Source organism: Molothrus aeneus, chromosome Z (assembly GCF_037042795.1).
Source record: "Molothrus aeneus isolate 106 chromosome Z, BPBGC_Maene_1.0, whole genome shotgun sequence".
NCBI lineage: Eukaryota > Metazoa > Chordata > Aves > Passeriformes > Icteridae > Molothrus > Molothrus aeneus.
The window spans coordinates 6,667,785-6,686,055 of record NC_089680.1 but is presented as its reverse complement, the minus strand read 5'-3'; the positions used below and the strand labels follow the sequence as shown (position 1 = coordinate 6,686,055).

The 18,271-nt window shown below is 41.2% G+C and overlaps 1 protein-coding gene across 17 annotated transcripts in view; it reads right to left on the bottom strand.

Annotated features, from left to right (window-relative positions):
- Window positions 1-18,271, bottom strand: part of CELF4 (CUGBP Elav-like family member 4) — a 712,394-nt gene that overhangs the window by 37,314 nt on the left and 656,809 nt on the right. For all 17 annotated transcript variants that reach the window (XR_010785315.1, XR_010785316.1, XM_066569450.1 and 14 more), the window contains one exon: window positions 1,689-1,855. Coding sequence is in view for 15 of the 17 variants with exons in the window: in XM_066569450.1 (XP_066425547.1) it covers window positions 1,728-1,855 (128 nt within the window). In the remaining 2 variants the exon portion in view is untranslated. The remainder of the gene's footprint in view (window positions 1-1,688; window positions 1,856-18,271) is intronic.

The window sequence follows — 18,271 nt, the reverse complement described above, 5'->3', positions numbered from 1 at the left end:
ATAAAGCCTGGTGCCTACCTAGGGACACCTTTGTGTCCCTGGATCCCTGTGCAGGTGTCACAGAAAGCCTCCCTGACAAAGGCAGCCCCTGCTTTCACACAGTTGCACGCATGCACCCCCCGCCCTCCCCAGCAAAGCCTGCAGAAAAAAAAAAGCCAGTGTGATGAAGCAAAAAGCATTTGGATATGGCAACATGTTTTGGTTTCAAGCTTCCAAGAGGCCTTTTCATAAGCAAGGAAAAGAAAAGAGGTTTTTGGAGGGGGAAAATGCATTGATGGTTATCTTCATTTAGTCACATATAAAGGAGGTTCTAAACTATGGAGGCTGTTTCCTGCACATGCACCTAATACGTTTATTGAAAGGTTTCTTAATCTCCTTTATGCTGTCTTCAGTGCAGCACCTCTTTCAAAGATATTTTGATCCCATTCCTGAATTCTCACTGGAAAGGATACTGCCCTGAAGACTGGAAAAATATGTTTTTTCAAAGATATTTGGGATCCCAGTGAAAAATTAAAACACTCTGTTTTTCTTTGGGAAAGTTGAAGATAGGGATTTCCTGCCTATCTTAGATAAATCAAAAGAGGCCTGAATAAAAATCACAGAATCTTAGACATTACAGCTAAAATGACATGGAAAGGTCACCTAACAAATCTCTTTATCACTAATTCAGGAGTGCAAATTGCTTAGGGCCTCCCTAGGTGCTGAGTTTATTGGGGAATCTCTAGTGTGGAACAGTTTTAACAACAGGAGGACTTCCTGTCTCTGTAAACAAACACATAGGGGTTTATATTTCTGTTTCTCAAAGAATTACCTAATGTAAGAGCCAGCCAGTGGTGGAAAATATTTCCATTTTTGGAAACATCTTCATTTTTGTTACTGGTGATATGTTTGGATTCCAATGAAATGAGCTGTGGCTTCTGATATTTTTGGTGTTGTTACATGTATTAGAAGTTCCCTTGAAACATCCAGCTGGCTTCTTTCCAGCAATACATGGCACATGAGTCTAAAAATGAGACCCCAGGTTCTTACTCCAGCTAAGCTCCCTTGGCTTTGGTTGGGTTTTATCTACACACAGGAGTTTAAAACAACTGACCAAGAAGTGAACATGGATCCGTCTATTAATTTCTTGGGTTTGTGACGAAATAAATCAGGGGTTGTTTGGTTGTCAGGGAGACATATTTACATTAAGTTATTATGCTGAGATGGAATTGGATACAGACTGTACTGCATGGAGAATGAAGAATGCTTTGAAACGTTTGCAACACAGAGCTATTGAGACAGACACTGTCCCAGTCCAGTCACCTGGGATTAAACCGCAGCCCAGTCCCACCTCTCAATTGCAGATTGTCTTCAAGCACCAGAAATGCTCTCTTTCACTGAGCAGGGGAAATCAGGACAGCTGCTGACTCTCCTCTAGTGACCAGAAACACTTTCTAGAGATGCAGGATGCCCCTGGGATGAGGAAGTTGTCTTATCCCTTGTTAAGCATCCTTCCACCTCTTTTTCTAAAGAGACACACACACACAAACAGTTCCTGGTTTATGCGCAGGTGCGTGTCTGAGCAGAGTGGCTCTAGCCAGAGTCAAAAAGGCAGAAGATAGAGAGTCACAGAGCTGAATCTCCTCAAGAGTCTACAACACAGAGAGACGCTACAGGTGTAGCTGACGCCCCCTTCCCCATGCAGTTACCTGTGCTAGTGCTTTGTATCCAGTGGTTCCCACAACCCTTCAGTAGGGACGATTAGCATCCTTTGGCCTCTTCAGCTGCACCTTCAGCCTCTTCATGCCAATCTGGAATCCATTCATGGCCTGGATAGCAGCTTGGGCACTGGCAGGATTGTCAAAACTCACAAAACCTGTCAAAACACGAGGCAAGGCATGGGACTTAATGAGCTGAAGGGTGCCAAGGCACGTACATGCAACGACCACTGAGAATGAACATGGGAAAGGGGTGAGGGCACTGAGAGGGGGGAAGTGAGCAGGAAGGAGGGTGGGCAGGTGGGCAGGAGAGTGAGGAGAGGATGGTTGCCAATGTGGGACAAAGGATAGGAGGGGTTGTTACAGATCAGTGTCCCAGGACACAGTGCCTGGTCTGAGTGCCAGTCTGAACACTAGACTAGGTGCAGCACAGGGATCCAAATGTTGGTGCCTCAAGATTTGGGTCACCTTTGAATTGGGAGTCAGCAGATGTAATACATGCTCTCAAGGCACTCTGTCTTCCTCTATATCCCTCCACTGGGACTTGGGTCATCCTCTAAACCTTCCTTAACTTGACATCATAGCCTTTTCTTTGCCTGTCAATACTAATGATGAGAGGAACCTGACACACCTACTGCTACTTTCTTATTATGGCAATATAAATAAAATGTGAATTTAATAAATTCTTCATTATTGTATTAATCAGCATGAATGGTTTGATTGCTGGCCAGCCAAGCAATATGAAGAGCTTTAATCACTGGCAATTTCTGCAAACTCCATGTTACTCTGCAGCTGAGAGATGAACGCAAGTGCTTTCCTAACATGGTTTTCCTATGGAATTTCAAATTTTGCCAGCAAATCTCCCAATCAACCATGGAGCACATCCAGCACTAGAAACAACTGTAGGGACTGAATATTGTATGTATGGGTCACCTAAGGCATTCTTTGTCTTCATTTGCTTTTTAACAATCTGATGAAATTATATAGGTCAACCACACAGGATGCACTCAGCTAATGCATTCTAAGAGATTCAGCTCTGGGGAGAGCTTTTGGTGTAACTTTACTTTTTTTTTCTGTTTTTGTTTCTAAAATTTATTTATATTTTTAATTTTTTTCTCATGTTAGTTCCAAAAAAAGGCCTTGTTTCCCCATGCTGTTTATGGCTGTAGCTGGAGCAACCACAAGTCTGAGATATCAGTGAGGCAGGGGGCCATCACATTGTACAAGCATTGCCTCTGCTACTCTTGCCAGAAATGTCCCTGTGTGCCAACATTTCTGAGCACAAACCTTGGGTGAGACTAGCCTGGACCAACCTGCTCTCCAGACAAAGCCATCTGTTTACCCACCCCTGCAAGGCTCTGGCAGCACAAATCAATCCTAGGAGCCTGGTGTTGCTCAACAGACAGGCTGAAATGAAGAGACGGTTTTTGCAAGCCCCTCAAAAAGCTAATGCTGAGTGTTTGCTGCCAGGTATACACCTGCTCCTGACAGCAGAACCAGGCCTGGCTTACAGCCTTGGGCTGTGCTGTGGATTCATTCTGCAGCCCCTCCTGCCTGGTCTGGTTCCTGCTCTGAAGTGATTCTCACAGGTGACAGAGGGTGTCTTGCATCTGAAAAGGACACAGAGCCGTGCATGCAAAGGCACCTTCTCACCCCTGCATTAAGCTGTGCTCCCTGACCTTGGCTAATAATGTAACCTCATGACAGGCCATGAAACCCATGGTCTGTGTCTCTCAAAGTGAGACAACAGGTTTGCTGAGTATGGCACATGGGGTTTTAAAAAGGGAGCCAATGGAATAAACAGGGAACCTTCTTTGTCCTTCCCTCTGGAAGCCAAGGCTCCTAGTAAACTGGCTGTCCTCACAGTTTTCCTGCCAACCCCCTGGATGAGGAGGTACCAACACTGCAGCTCTGAAGACAAACAGACAAAAAGTACTCCCAAGCCCCACAGCAATTATCAAAGAAAACTGGAGGGCTATAGTGAGTGATGAGCTGTGGTTTCATTCAATAGCAATGGATCTGCTCTTGCCCTCACTTTTTAGGCAGTAAATGCCTGGTGATGTTACCAGTTTGCATTTGACTACCTGAATAATCTATCAACAAAGTCCTATGATTCACTTTCAGCAATGGAATAAACCAAACACTTCCTGGTTTCACCCAAGTGCATTCAGACTTAAAATACTTCTGGAAACTCCCTTGGGGATGCTTTACTTGAGCTTCAACCTTAAATATGTTGTCTATATGATATGAGGTATGATATCCTTGAATATAGGATGGAAAGAAACCCATTTCTTTTTAAAAATTACATCTGGTTTGCTGATATTCCTGGCCAACACATATTAGTTACATCTAAAACAGTAGACTAAAGCTGTTCCAGGGAAGTTCAGAGAAACTGGTGCCTAATAATCTGTAGTGCTGAGGTTTTTTTTGACTAATGTTTAACATCAAACAATTCCTGGACAAAGTGTAAGTTTTAGTACAGAAGACAGGCTGTGGTCAGTGGTTAACTTGGATGTGTCCTTGATGTTCTGGAAATTGAGAGAATTTAATAATTTGGGTGTAGGCCATTTTGTGCCAGCTGTCCCCAGTGCTAGGGAGAAGTGCCAGGTATGTTTATTTTACTGATATACACACAGCAATCCAATATCAAAGTTGAGTTGGCTGCAGCTGGATGGTTGTTTAGCTTATGCCTTTAGAGAACATACCTTGCCTGGGAACTTTGGTTTCTACTCTTGCTACAGGGATGTCCCTCCTGCTGCCTACATGTGCACATATAGACTGTGCCTGCACATCCACCCTTTTGTGAATAAGACACTTTAGGACCCTACAGTAATCAGTGGAGGTCCTGCCAATGCAGTCTGTGTAGGGTAGGGCAGGATTTCCCTCTTCTATCAGGACACCCTTAGCTGTGCTCAAATGAATCACTGGTCAGGGAGCAGTGCTGGCTGCAGTAAAGGCAGGCACCCAGCTAAAATCAAGGAACCTCTGTTGTGGCATCTACCTGGTTCCATAAGTTAGGAGTGATATTTCAGGGTAGAATGTTAACTGTCTAAATGCCTGGGTGGGTCACTCCCCAGAGTGGTGTTAATTGCTGAACCAAACCTCTCCAGAAATGCTGCCCACTATGACAGAAAATTATTATTTCTCTACTTTTGCCAAGACTAGACCTCTGAGGGATGATAAGCCCTTGTGCTGGTGTGTTAATATAGTTGTGCCTCTGCAAAAACCTTGCTGTGAGATAAGCTCATGAAGCTATACCAGTTTTTATCATTACTTTGCTTTTGAGATGGAATTCTTAGCCCACTTCCTCATTCTGTGCAAAGCTGTAAATAATACAGCATTTTAACAAATGGGACTAATAAGAGAGATCAGAAGTGCATTTGCTCACTATATTTCATTTAGACCAGATAATGAACCTGGGAGTTGTACTCTGATTCTGGTATTAGTTGCCTACAGATTTGGACCAGATTTTTTTCTCCTTAGTTGTTCTGGTATTCACTGATGCAATATAAAAATCTCCTCTGGCTGGATGCTGAGGGTAGAGGAACTGGGATTGGAAACCTGTGGAAAGAGATGGGCAAATGCCAATAACTGTGTATTTTCTTTGTGATCATATTCTAGGGACACAACAGCTAATTACTCTAGCTTCATTTCACTGTTTTGGTTTTCAGGGGCCTTGATATGCTCAGAACTTGCTGGTGCATCCAAGTCTCCCCCTTTCCTATTGTTTATATGTAGCTGTGTTTCATATTGTGGAAGGTATTTGGATGAACTCCAAAGAGCAGGAAAGCTATGGCTTATCCTGAGATTTGAGACTTTACAGTGGATAAATGATAGGCAGAGAGACAGGCATGTTGGGCCAACAACAGCAAGTTCCTTTCTCTTCTCAGGTCAGATACCTCCTGGCAGATTTGACTTTTTTGTGTTGTTACATGCAGTATTGGCAGTCAACAATCTTTGTTTCTCCTCATCTGTGTCAGCAGGATTCATGGTGCTATGACAGATTTGAACATGTACGACTAGGAATAGTATGTATGTACTGGGGAAATAACTTAAATACCAGTTCCTAAATGGCTTTAGTATTTGAGCCTGTGGGCTCAAAACATGATGGCAGTATTACAATTGCTCTCTGTGTTTTGAACACCACCCTTGCATTGTCATCTACATGCTTGAAGGACAAAAGAGAAAGGGAGAGGTTAAAAAGCTTGAAGCTCTTTCTGTGCATCAGTTAATTAATAATCAGAGAAATATATGTTCTGGTCTGAAGACAGTTGGTAGGAGGACAGCATTTTGTGATAAATCTACTTTATGGGGGGGATATTGGTGGGTTTTTTTTTCTTTTTCCCATTTCCCCCCCCCCCAGGGATTATGTAAAAACGCTGTTCTAATAAATGATTTATCAAAAGCGGCAGAGAATGGTGAAAGCTGCTAGGACAGCAACAGAGGGCATCTAATCTTTCTGATTCTGCACAGCATCTTCCAGGAAAGGAACTGTTGTTGGAGCCCACTACTTCTTATGGCTTGCTCTTTTCCTATAGGACTGTGTTAACTATTAGTAGGCAGAAACTGGGGTACAATTTTGGAATTGCTTTATTTTCTCCCCCTTTCTTCCAGAGAAAGTTCTTGTGGTGTGACGTGGAGAGGGAGCTTTGTGCCTTTCTCATTACATGATCAGCATGATCACCAATGGCTTTATGTAACAGATATTACCTAAGGGCTGTTTTTCTCTTTTAATCAGCCAGGATGATAAAGAAGGGAATTCACAATCTATGTCAGAGTATATCTGAAGGCTGTTTTGTAACCATAAACATTTTGTTTACGTTTTCTCTGCATGTCCATGAATTAGTTTGTGCACTAAGAACAGTCCTGAATAGGAGCACATACTTATGTTTCCATGGATCCTTAATTGGTCCTTCTGAGTTTTCTGGTTTGCTTTGCATCCAGCAAGCAAATTAGTGGTTAATGTGCAAAACAGCCTCTTGATGATCTGTTACCAGGTTGGAATAACACGTTGTCTCTCTTGGGCAGGAGCTTCCCTCTGGATGGAGCCCCTTGCATGGTAACTATGCTGAACTTCCTTAAATCAGTCAAGACCATGAATGAGGTCCAGATGCAAGCTTTTCATCCAGCCTCCTGAACTGTGGGCAGCTGGTTCTGCAGCAGGTCCACTCCTGTAACTAGGTTGCCTTCAGGCAATAGGAAGGAAAAGAGGGACCTCAAAGAAATGACTATTAAACTTGTCTTAAAACTAAGAAGAATATTTTATCTATGTTCCAGATACTCGCTGCCATCTCAGAGATATACTTTGCAAGACACTGCAACAGAAGCAAGTAGAAATTGCTGCTTATTAGCTCATTTTGGACCAGACTTTTTTTTTTACTAGTTCTGGCCATCAGAATATTTCTCTGACTGCCATGAAGAATCTTTCCTGGTGCTTCTTGTTCTTTCAGGTATGAAAGTCACTACCTAAGGAGAGCATCTCTGAACTTTTTCCTTTTGACATTCAACCCATATTCATTTTACTAGAGGGAAATGAGAGTAACAGAAGAGCAAGGATCTGCTGCTCAGCCTCTGGGAAAGAAAGAGAAATGCCACACACATGGTCTAGGCACTAGCAAAGGAGAAATCCATGCCTTGTGCTTCCCTTGTGTCTGCAGTGCTTCCCCCTAGGCTGTAGGAAGGAAGCTTGGCCAGACTAGAGCAGGAGAATCATGGAATATCCTCAGCTGGAAGGGACCCACAAGGATCATGGAGTCCAGATCCTGGCCTTATACAGGACAGCCCCAAGAGTCACACCATGTGTCTGAGAATACTAAAATGGAGGGACCTGCAGAAAGTGCTGGTAATTGGTTAGACCAGAGACCTTGCCCTCCTGTCCTTCCTCCAGGAATCTCAGTCAGTAATTAAGGAATTAGTTCTTGATACAATTGGTTATTAATGTAACTGTTCCCTCAGCTCATGGGTTCCTTGATTTTGTTACTGACCAATGAAAGGTGGGATCTAGGGGGGCATTTTTTGCTTTGAAGGCAGCAGTAAGTTGCTCACATCAAAGCAGCCTTCCTGTGGGAAGGGTGGTGTTGAGTAGCTCCTGTCCTTCTCCCCCCATGAGGACTTGCCCACCTGCTCCTCAGACCTTCCCTGCTACTTCAGTCTCTTTAATTCCTACGACTCCTCAGCTTCTTTTTCTCTGTGTTTATTAGTCTTATCAGAGAATGGAGGTTTTCCTTTAATTGCTTTGCAAGGTCTTTACCTTGCTGTGTTCTTTACACAATGTACTAGCTGCTGCCTCGCAATTTTTTAGTGCTGTAAAGAATTTCAGGATACAATCTGTATGTAAGTAGCTCTATAATGTATGTGTGCTTTGGAAGGTATTGTATTATAAGGTGATTTATGGGTACTGGAATACTCAATAAAGGAGTGCGTCTGCAGAGCAAGGGCATAGCACTTCAGCTGTTTTCCAGTGTCTAATAGGGTTGGATGACTTTTTGGATTATTTAACCTTCCACTGCTGTTTAATCATGTCCAAGAGAGATCTGTCTACCCAGCTATCCATTCCATCCATCCATCCATTTATTTTTTTAATGTATGAACAGTCAGTAACAGACGACTGTGCTAAACAACTAGTATTAAATATTTCCCATCTGCGGGATGAGATAATTGGAAACTCAGAATATTCAAGGAATTGGCTCAGAAATCTGCTGAACCATTAATGTTCATTTTAGAAATTTATGGAAAATTAGAAAACCTTCAAAATGTTCCAGGAAAAGAAAAAATCTAATATTAATTTTTAAGGGTATAAACTAGGTGACCTGATAAACTTAGTTAAACTTTCATAAGTGCCAGAAAAATTATGAAAATTTTGATATGAGATAATATGGCAAAGAATTTAAAGATACACAATTAGTACCAATCATCATGGTTTCACAGAACATAACATCTATCAAATGAAACTGATTGCATGAAATTGCAAGTTCGGTGAATAAAGTAAGTTATCATAAAGTGTATTTAAACTTTGCTAGAGTATTTCAGACAGCATTTCTTTACAGAAAATGAAATCAGCCCAGAAATGAGACCACGGAAGAATCCGTCAGTTGTGACAAACAAAATTGCAGAGATTCTAGGAGGCTCCTTCAGCGGTGTGCTGAAATCTCTGCGCTATTCAATTTCTCTAGCATTACTTGGAAGACGTTTGAAGTAATTACTGGTTAAATTGGCCAATCATACAAAAATGGTGAAATAATGACAGAAGTAAGTGACCTGGGTCACTGCGTAGGCTGGACACAGTTAAAGGGTGTTCATTTTAATCCAATCAAATGCAAAATTAAGTATCTCCAGGAAAAAGCAAGTGGGTCACTCATAAAAAGAGGAAATCCTCATTAGAAAACAGTGCCTCTTAAGAAGAAGATGGGTGTCAACAGCCAAATATATGAGGTCTCAGGACTGTGTTAAAATTCTCAAAGTCCCAAGACTTAGTATAGTTTTGGGATGAAGTTGCCTTGGCTGAATGTCCTCTAGAAATAGCAAGGCAGTGTTACCTCTGAATATGGCTCAGGAAAGATCTTTACTGGAATTCTGCATTTAGTTCTAGTGATTGCTCTAGAAAACAAATAAATTTAAATACTTTTTCAGAAGTAGAAGAGTAATTATAGGTCTGAAAGAGTAATGAGAGTGGCCACAGTTTATTGAAGAGAAAGTTAAACTTCTGGCCATAGCCTATAAATAATACCTACTAAAACATGGGGTTCTTTTAGAAAAGGGGGGAAAAGAAGAGCTTGATGATTTCTTCTGTGCCCTCTGGAAGCAGGCATTTGTCAAATTAAAAATGGAAATAAGACACCAAGTCTGCATAGTTGAAATGGTGAAGGTAATTAACTATTTTGGAAAACATCTTGTTTAGCAATAGGGGTGGAGCACCTATCACATGAAACCTTGATTAAGAGATTTTCTAAAAGGGATGCTATAACTCAAGCAGAAGGTTTTAACCTGTCACATGGTCTGAGGCACCTGGCATATGTTATTTCAGATTTCAGTCCAAAGGATCAGAACAGTCTCTTCTGATACTGCATATCTCTCTGTCTATTGTTCATTTGTTCAGATATTTAGAGAATCAGTTCTTGCTTACTAATCTGAGATGGATTGAGGTAACAGTCATGATACAGGTGACAATTGATGTTAATGCCTTATAATAAATGGCCCCAAAGTGTGGGCTGCAGACCACTGAGAGGGCTGACTGGTACTCGTTCTTCATCTTGCTTCCAGCTGAGAGAGACTGAACAGATGGGAAGGGGAGATTAAATGAAGAGTGAAAGTAGATGGCATGATTAACTTTCTCTAAAGGTCAGAACACAGTGCAGAAGGTAGCTTGAAATACACAAGTATCTTCCTGATGTCGCCTTCCTGTCCTCCTGTGCATGAAACTGCCTCTCCACATTGCAGCAGTGTGAGCTGGAGTGTGCAGAGAAGTTGGTCCCTGGTTTTGTGCATTGCCTGTTGGAAGATCTCGAGATGGAGAAATATCCAGGCAGAAGAAGCAGTGTCTCCTCTGAAATCAGAGGGCTGTAGATGCTGACCCTGAATATGGTCATTAAGACCAAGAAGGACTACTCTAGCCACGAGTCTTCTCTTTCATAATCTGTATGGTGTTTGATTATTTTTCATAGGAAAATTCTTGTCATGACTCATGTTGAAAGCACAAGGGTAAGGCTCAAGATTAGACTAGGATTTTGACAATTTTAAAACTGCATGGTCAGATCTGATCTGAGGGTTCAAACTCAAAGAGGGGAAATTTAGATTATATATATGAAAGAAATTCTTTACTGTGAGAGGGATGAGACCCTGGCACATATTGCCCAGAGAAGCTGTGGATGCCACATCCCTGCTCAAGGCCAGGTTGGATGGGGTTGGGAGCAATCTGGTCTGGTGGAAAATGTAGAGGACTGGAATGAGATGATCTTTAAGGTCCCTTCCAATCCAAATAATTCTATGATTCTGTGATCCAATGTTTTGGCTCATATATACATCTGGGCACATGATCAGGACTAACTTTTTCTAAAAAGATAAAAGGGAGTAAAAAATTCATAGAGAAAACCACAACAGATCTCTCATCATAAAAGTGGAGTAAAGATTAAAGCTTCTCTTTTTCCTGTAAACAGAGGCTTTCTAAAGGATGAGCAATTACTTGTCTGATGCTATGGACTGTGGTTCTACCTATTCTTTTAAGTAGGAGTTGAAACCATCCAATGAATTGATGGAAAAAGTGAAGGATTGAGGCTTTAGCCATTTTTTGGAGAGCCCATGAAACAGACACTGGACCATATGCATACATGTCTGCTCTGGACAAAAACCACTGTGGTTCTTCTATAAAAAACATGATGTTCCAGCCCAGGTGATGATTATTATGTTCCTCACAAGGCACAAACAGCCACTGAAGAATCATGTGTAGATGACTAAATAGTATTTGTCCTCTTTCTGAATATTGTGTAGGACTGAAGCTATTTCCTAAATGCTCTCAGAAATGGATGGAATTCTTCTTGACTTGTTTTCTGAGCCTTCCTTGAAAACATCTGATGTCATCATGTGCCAGAATAAGGTTTATGGGGGAAATCACATGGTTGAAAAAAGCAGGTGAACCTTTGAAGAGACGTGCTCTTCTCCAATGTGAAACTGGAAATAAAGGATGAGTATAAAGTAGGTTTTGTACAGATTCTAATTAGATGCTGGTGCTGAATTGAGGATGCACTAAGATTGTTATTGAATCAAAATTAAGGCTATTTTTACATTTGTTTTGTTGAAGTTTGCAATATAAACCAGATGAAAATAATTATTGAACCTCCCAGCAGCTATGTCACTATCTGTTTTTCACCTAAATCTAATTTCTTTGCTCCCCGATTCTCTCTTGGATCCTGCTTAATTTGTGACTTTTTGATAAAAAAGCCATATATGAACAAGGCAACTGCTAAAATCACCAGTCATCCTTCTTGATCTATAAGAGACAAGTACCATAAAAAGTGACCTCGTTCTTGAAAATATTTTGTAGTAGGTAAGTAATAAAATTCCTTCCTGGACTGATCAAGAAGAAGAATCCAAAAACCAAAACACCCAAACAAACCAGGAAATCCTGTAGGAAAGGTGAGCTATGAGCTGTACTAGTCACTATTTTTCAGCAGTTCTCTCACGTCCCAGGGAACCTCCGAAATAAATCCCTTTTTGGTGCAGCAATGCACAGAACCTTCCCATCTTGCTCTGCTGACCATTGCTCAGATGGACAACTACCCACCCCTTCCCTGCTGGTTGTTGAACACCTGATACCACTTTATGGGTAGTTTGGGACAACCCAACAGAGACAGAAAGGCCTGAAGCTTCTCTTGTGCAGCAGCCTGGAAGTTTTTGTTCAGAAGCCAGAAGTGGTGATGAACAGTTTTTGGCCGTGATTTTTGAAGGAATATTTTACTTTCTATGGAGGCGACTGTGTGAAAAACAGCTAACCAAACTAAAAGTGAACTCAAAAGGAAAACAAACCTCCTCATATGCAGTGAGTCATTGGGAAAGGAAAGGAAAAGAGAAAATTTCTCAACATCTAGACCAGGAGTTTGTGAACTGGCACTGACTTATGCTGGGTAGAAAGAGTAGAAAATAAAGAATTGTACACATTTTAACTGGAGGATAACATCTCCAGATTCAACCAGCTATTACATTTGTGGTACTTTCACGCCATTGTAAAACCTCCATGTTTTCAACCACCCCCAAAGGGCAAGAAAATGATTGTCTGGCTTCTTTTCCCAAAAACAATGGGAAAGAAAAACTGTCTTATTACAGCAGAGATGCTGATAAATTCCTGTGGATCTGCCAGCAGAATGTTCACCATTAGTTGCCTTCAAAGGCCTGAATTTTGGAGATCAGAGTGAGGAACAGCCTGCAGCTCCTCAGAATAGCTGCATTCAATCTATGGGACCTGAATCATAACACTGTGATTTACTAAATCCTGATCTAGTACTGGCTCTGGGGCCTCTGCCCAGTGACCCATCTGAGCTCTTGATACACCCTTGAGTAGAAGACTGGAAAACAGGATTGCGTTTTAATTACAGAACTAAGAGGAATATAAATATATTTTGAAAATGTGGTTTTGAATATGCCTTTGAACAGAAAAATTAAAGACCTGAGAACAGCATGATATGTTAGTGGTTTGTAGAGGGCTCTTAATTATAATGGATGGGGTGAAAATATGAGCCACCCTTAAAAAATGTGTCTTTTGCATCAAATTCAAAAACCCAGTAGCAAAAATTCTCTCATTAGAATTTTAAAAAAACCTGGCAAAACAATAATCCTTCTGAAACCTATTTAGCCATGTCAGAAGATGCACAAAGACCTGGCTAAAGGCTTCACGATTTCTGAAGGCCCTTCTAGAGAAGGATTTAAAGGGTCTGTAGAGACCTATTTTTCGGAGAATCATTTAATTTCACCTTTAAATGGTCAGAACACAATCAGATTTTTAGGTCATGCTGTCCAAAAATAAGAAAATCTGTTTCCTGTCAGAGTTCACGGAGCATCTGGACGATGCTCTCAACCACAGGAATTTTTGGTAGTTCTGGGAGGAGTCAGGGGTTGGACTCTGTGATTTTTATGGGTCCCTTCCAACTTGAGATATGATTCACAGAGGTGCATGGTGGGAGAATGAGAGACAGGGGACATAAATTAGAACAGCAAAGCTTCAGACTGAGCACAAGGAAAACTCTTCACCTTGAAGGCCAGCAAGCATTGGAGTGGGTTGCTAAAATTCAAACAATTGTTCCGCAGTTTTCATTGTTTTCAATAACAATTGTGTCTGCAAGTTTTCATATTTGTTATTGAACACATGTATGTGTAGTACATGCATAATGTAAATAACTATGCATATCTTATCTAATATATATATCATGTAAATACTTATATATGTGTGATGTGACAGGTCCACCCTGGGGAGAGCGGAGCTGATGCTGAATTGTTTTTGGGGATTTGATACAGATGAAACCAAAAATTTCATCATTAAGAATGATACACCTGTTTTTATGGGGATCTGCAAGTTGTTACCCTGATGACAGCTTTTGAATATGTCAATATATACTATTTGAAGATGCTAATCTTATCTGAGGAGTTTTTGATTTAGAGTTACTTACTTAAAAAGAGAAGATATCACATGCAACCATAAATTGAAACAACGATAAGGTTGCAAAATTAAGTGCTCAATTTAGAAATGCAAGAAATTATGTTACCTATAAAATTTTAATTCTGTATTGCTTTGTATATGCATAAAGGCATTGCTTCTAACCACACATTTCTGTATTTTTCTCTTTCATGGCATCCTTGTTTTAATTACTGTTGAGAATGAATAACATAACAGGGGGCACTGTATCAGACTTGTTATTGTAAGTGCTGGAATTTAGACAGTAAATAAGGCAGGGAAAGGATGGTTTTGTAGTTGTACAAGCAGATGTTGCCTTGGAAAACTGGAATTTGTCCCTATTTCTACTATGACATCCCAGTTATGCTAAGTATATAATATATCACAGAATTCCTTTAGTAAGACCTCTAGGCTATTTTTTAACTATTAAATAAAATAGAGCAGGTTCTGAGTGCCAGTGGTACACCATGACTTGAATCTATGTCATTAAACTCTGCTCTCTCTCAAAAGTGGGTGCTCCTGTCCCTTGCCATTGCTGAATCCTGCCAAAGCAAGGTCCAGCTGTGGCTTAATTGTCTTTTCCCAAATTGAGATAATGGCATACAAATTTTGAAAATACATGTAAAATTGTGTCAGAGTGTTTTTGGAGATGTATGAAGCCTCTTTAGTTTTCAGTGAGGATGAAGGTTTACTGGGTTTTCCTCTTCTTTTGGTGCATGGGCTGAAATTTCACTGGCAGAAAGGCTGCTGCCTATACCTGCATCTGAAGCAGACAAAAACATAACATGCTCTGCATTATGCTAAATTCTTAGACAAAGCAGGTAAACAGACTGATCAGGCTTGTGGCAACTGAGATTAGGAATCCAAAATCAAGAAACAGTTTTGGATATTTCTCTGCCTCATCACCCCCTTGGTGAAATGAGGACACCAGGAGCACCAGCAAAATGCCATTACTTAGCTCTGTGAACCTCTCAAATGCTCTGCTGGGAAAAGTCTTAGGAAAACAGATGAAGAAATAAAAATAAATTCATATTCATGGCAGAGTTTGAGTATCATATAAAAGGAAGGCGTGGGGCCAAGCATGAAGATGTGAGGATCTATTGAACAGCTGCTCAGTAACCAACCAGGCAACAGATTTCAAGATGGTGAAGAGCAGACCTGTGCAGTGGATGAGGCAGAATGGGTGGATATAAGGAAGCTGAAGAATGGCTCATGGACTCATAGAGACTCATCCACCCACTCTACAGCTTGAATTTTCCTTGTATCAGAGATCTTGGGACAACAAAAAATAAACCCAGATGCCATGTGTTGACAAAATGCTCTAGTGGGTCTGCACTCCCACAAGAGTAGGATGTGTAGAGTCTGCACTCTGCAAATCCATCACTTTGAGTTCAGGAATGGGCCTGTCCTTTGGAGGGGTCATTATTCTGACTTCTGAACAGAAACTTCTGACAGGAATCAAAGTAGCACTAAAACTCCTCTTCTGGTCTTAACTCAACTCTGGTTACTTCTATAAGTCAGATAGTGACCATGTCCTTTTTGAAAGTCAGTAAAGGAGGAGCCACAATGACCCTGCAGTAATGAGTTCCTCCGTCTAATTACCCCAGGAGAAAGAGCATTTAAAATGATGGTGTGAGTGTGCATGTGAGTAGGTATGTACACACATACCCATAACTTTAAAAAAAAAAATTCTGGGTAGACTTTATCACTTGTGGGGGAAGATGGATAGAACAGTGATAGACACATGGACACCCAGATAAATAGAAGATAGATTCTGCTCACATATTCTTGTCTAATAAATTGTTGAGCTACAAAAGAAAGCAGAAGTCCCTGTGTACAATATGTAGGTTTTCTGTAATGTAAGTTATTGGGAAAAGACAGAGCTGTCCCTTTAACTGGAGAGCTGCAAACAGCTGTTCCTTATGCATACATGCTTGCTTGGTCTGAAAGTTTTGGTAAGTCAGTGCATAACTGACAGTTAGATTTATCTCCCCAATAAGCAATCAACATTATAATAAAGGAAAAATGCTTTCAGTGCACCTTTGAGAGTGCATCAGAAATTAATCTAAACATCAAATTAATTATAGTTTGTAAATGAATAGTGGCTCACAGCCCTAATACTTCTCCCGCTCCTCCTCCTCCCCCTAAAGCCTCCCCTAGCCAACTGCAATGGCTGGAGGTGCTGTACAGCGAGTTTGATGAACAGCTCCTTCTCTTTCTTACTCACACAACTCTTTCCTTATCAGCTGGAAGAGTTCCATCCTCACTCTGCAGACCTGAAATCTCAGAGCATGGCTGCTTTGGAATAGGCTAGCAGATATTAAACTTCTATGTCTCTTTCCCCTTCTCTCCGAGAGCTCAAAGCATCCCCCTGGGGGTGTCCTCCTCCCCTTGGGTTACTTTCCAGCTGAGCTGGACACACCTTATGAGTCCCTCCTTGGCTCTCTGGCTGTGCCAGGTCCTTCAGAGTGGAGAGGACCACAACAAACCAGTGCTGATCTGAAATGAAACATACCAGGGGTCAGACATGCTTAATGTGCCTGGAAAATAATTTCTGGTTTGTCTCAGCTGTGGGACTCAAGTGAGTGGCTTCTTCCATTGCTCTTTGAGCTGGGATCTGTAGGCTGTAGCCATATGGGAATGACAAACAGATTTTCCAGAAAACCTGAAACAAAATGTATTGTCACTAGATCATGTGAAATAAAGGACAGAGCCCAGTTCTAAGGGCTACAGGGAGAAAGGATCAGGTAGAGACTTCCTTAGGAAATTTGAAATCAGGTTAATACTAAAAAGAAAAAAATGAATCAAACTTAATCATAGTACTGATACCAGTACTTTCAGTACCCTCTTAATAATGCATCTATTTGGTGGGAATTTCCTGTTTACCAAAAGAAGACTCAGAAAAGAAAACCCAAAAACCTTTTGTCAGATAAATAACTCTCCTCATCCATGAATACTAAAGACCTGTGCAAAGGAGTCAGTGTTCTTTTCCAAGAAGGGGAGCTCAACCTAACAGCTAGGTTGACCTGTGATCACCCATATGGGCTATGAACATCAGCAAGAATTTCTTTCCTTTACAACACCTTACTTCTGCACCTGCTCATTTCCTGGATGAACCCAAGGAGAGTTGTTACCTTTTTTTTTTAATTTTTTTTTTTATTATTAAATGAGAAACTGCCATATTTGGCAGTGCATATTGGAGGCACATTGTCAGCAGGTGCTGAACAATATTTTCCTAATGTACCTCAGGGTCCCTTGTTCCACTCCTATGTCTTGTGGAGTGCTGCCAATGCACTTTAGACCTAATGTGCAATGCCCCTTGTCCCAGGGCCCTGTACAGCTTTGCCAGTGTCCTATTCTCTTGACACAACTTCCTTCTTTCTATTTCAGCTTCCAGATTGAAATTCTGTGGATCATCACGACCTGCCTGCTGCCTTGCATCTCCCACTCCGCCTTTTTTGCCACCCCATTGCAGCATTTAACTGCCACAGCATGTTTTTAATAACAGGATACAAGCTCTGCCCATCCCTCAGCCCTTCTCCCGAGCTTCACCCCCTCCTGTGCTCAATTCTCAATCCTCACTGCTTTTCTCACTTTTAATCTCTCTCCTTTGTCTCCCCAGTTTCTTTTCATAAGCTAGGAGGAGTTTAGTAGGGAATAGAATTATTTAACAGCAAACTTAATTAACTATTATGACCCTCATCAAGTGATGTTATTTTCTCTATTTTGGCATCTTCATATAAGGCTGAATGTTTTTCCAAATGAGGTGGCCCATTAGCAACTTTCAAATGCACTCCCTGCAGGAATCTGGAATGAAACAATCAATGTTCATGTTGTACTAGGAGTCAAACAAGATATTTCCTTTAGGATATATAAACCTATGGTCCTAAGAAGCCTTTGCAGTTTATAAGCTGGAATGCTCCTTGTTTTGTTTAATGTGGGACATTTCAAAAAGGGTTGGGACATTTTGCTGATGTGAAAGTGCATCTGGAATGTGCAGAAAAAGAGAAAAACACATGCCACTTGTGTTTGCTTACACCTGTGGTGTCAGAGCATGTCAAGCTGAGTGGAGGGAAACCACAGCATCTCTCTGGGAATAAGACAGGTTGTTCACAGCCTTCTGGAGTCACTGTCCCATGGGGAGAAACTGAAACTGCTACAGCAATGGGTATGAAGAAGAGGCACATGCCAAGGAGACATGTAGGGGACAAAGCAGGGACATGGAGCAGAATTGGCCTGACAATGTCTGCTGCTCAGTGGTGTGCAAAAAGTTGGCAGATCCAGGTGCTTATTGCTCTCAGAAAGAGGTGACTGGAGCACACCAAGTGTTCCAGTGAGGCGATTCCTCCAGCTTTAATTTAGCTGCATCTTATTTGACACTTTGGGATAAACATTTGACCTCTGCTTCTCCATCCGT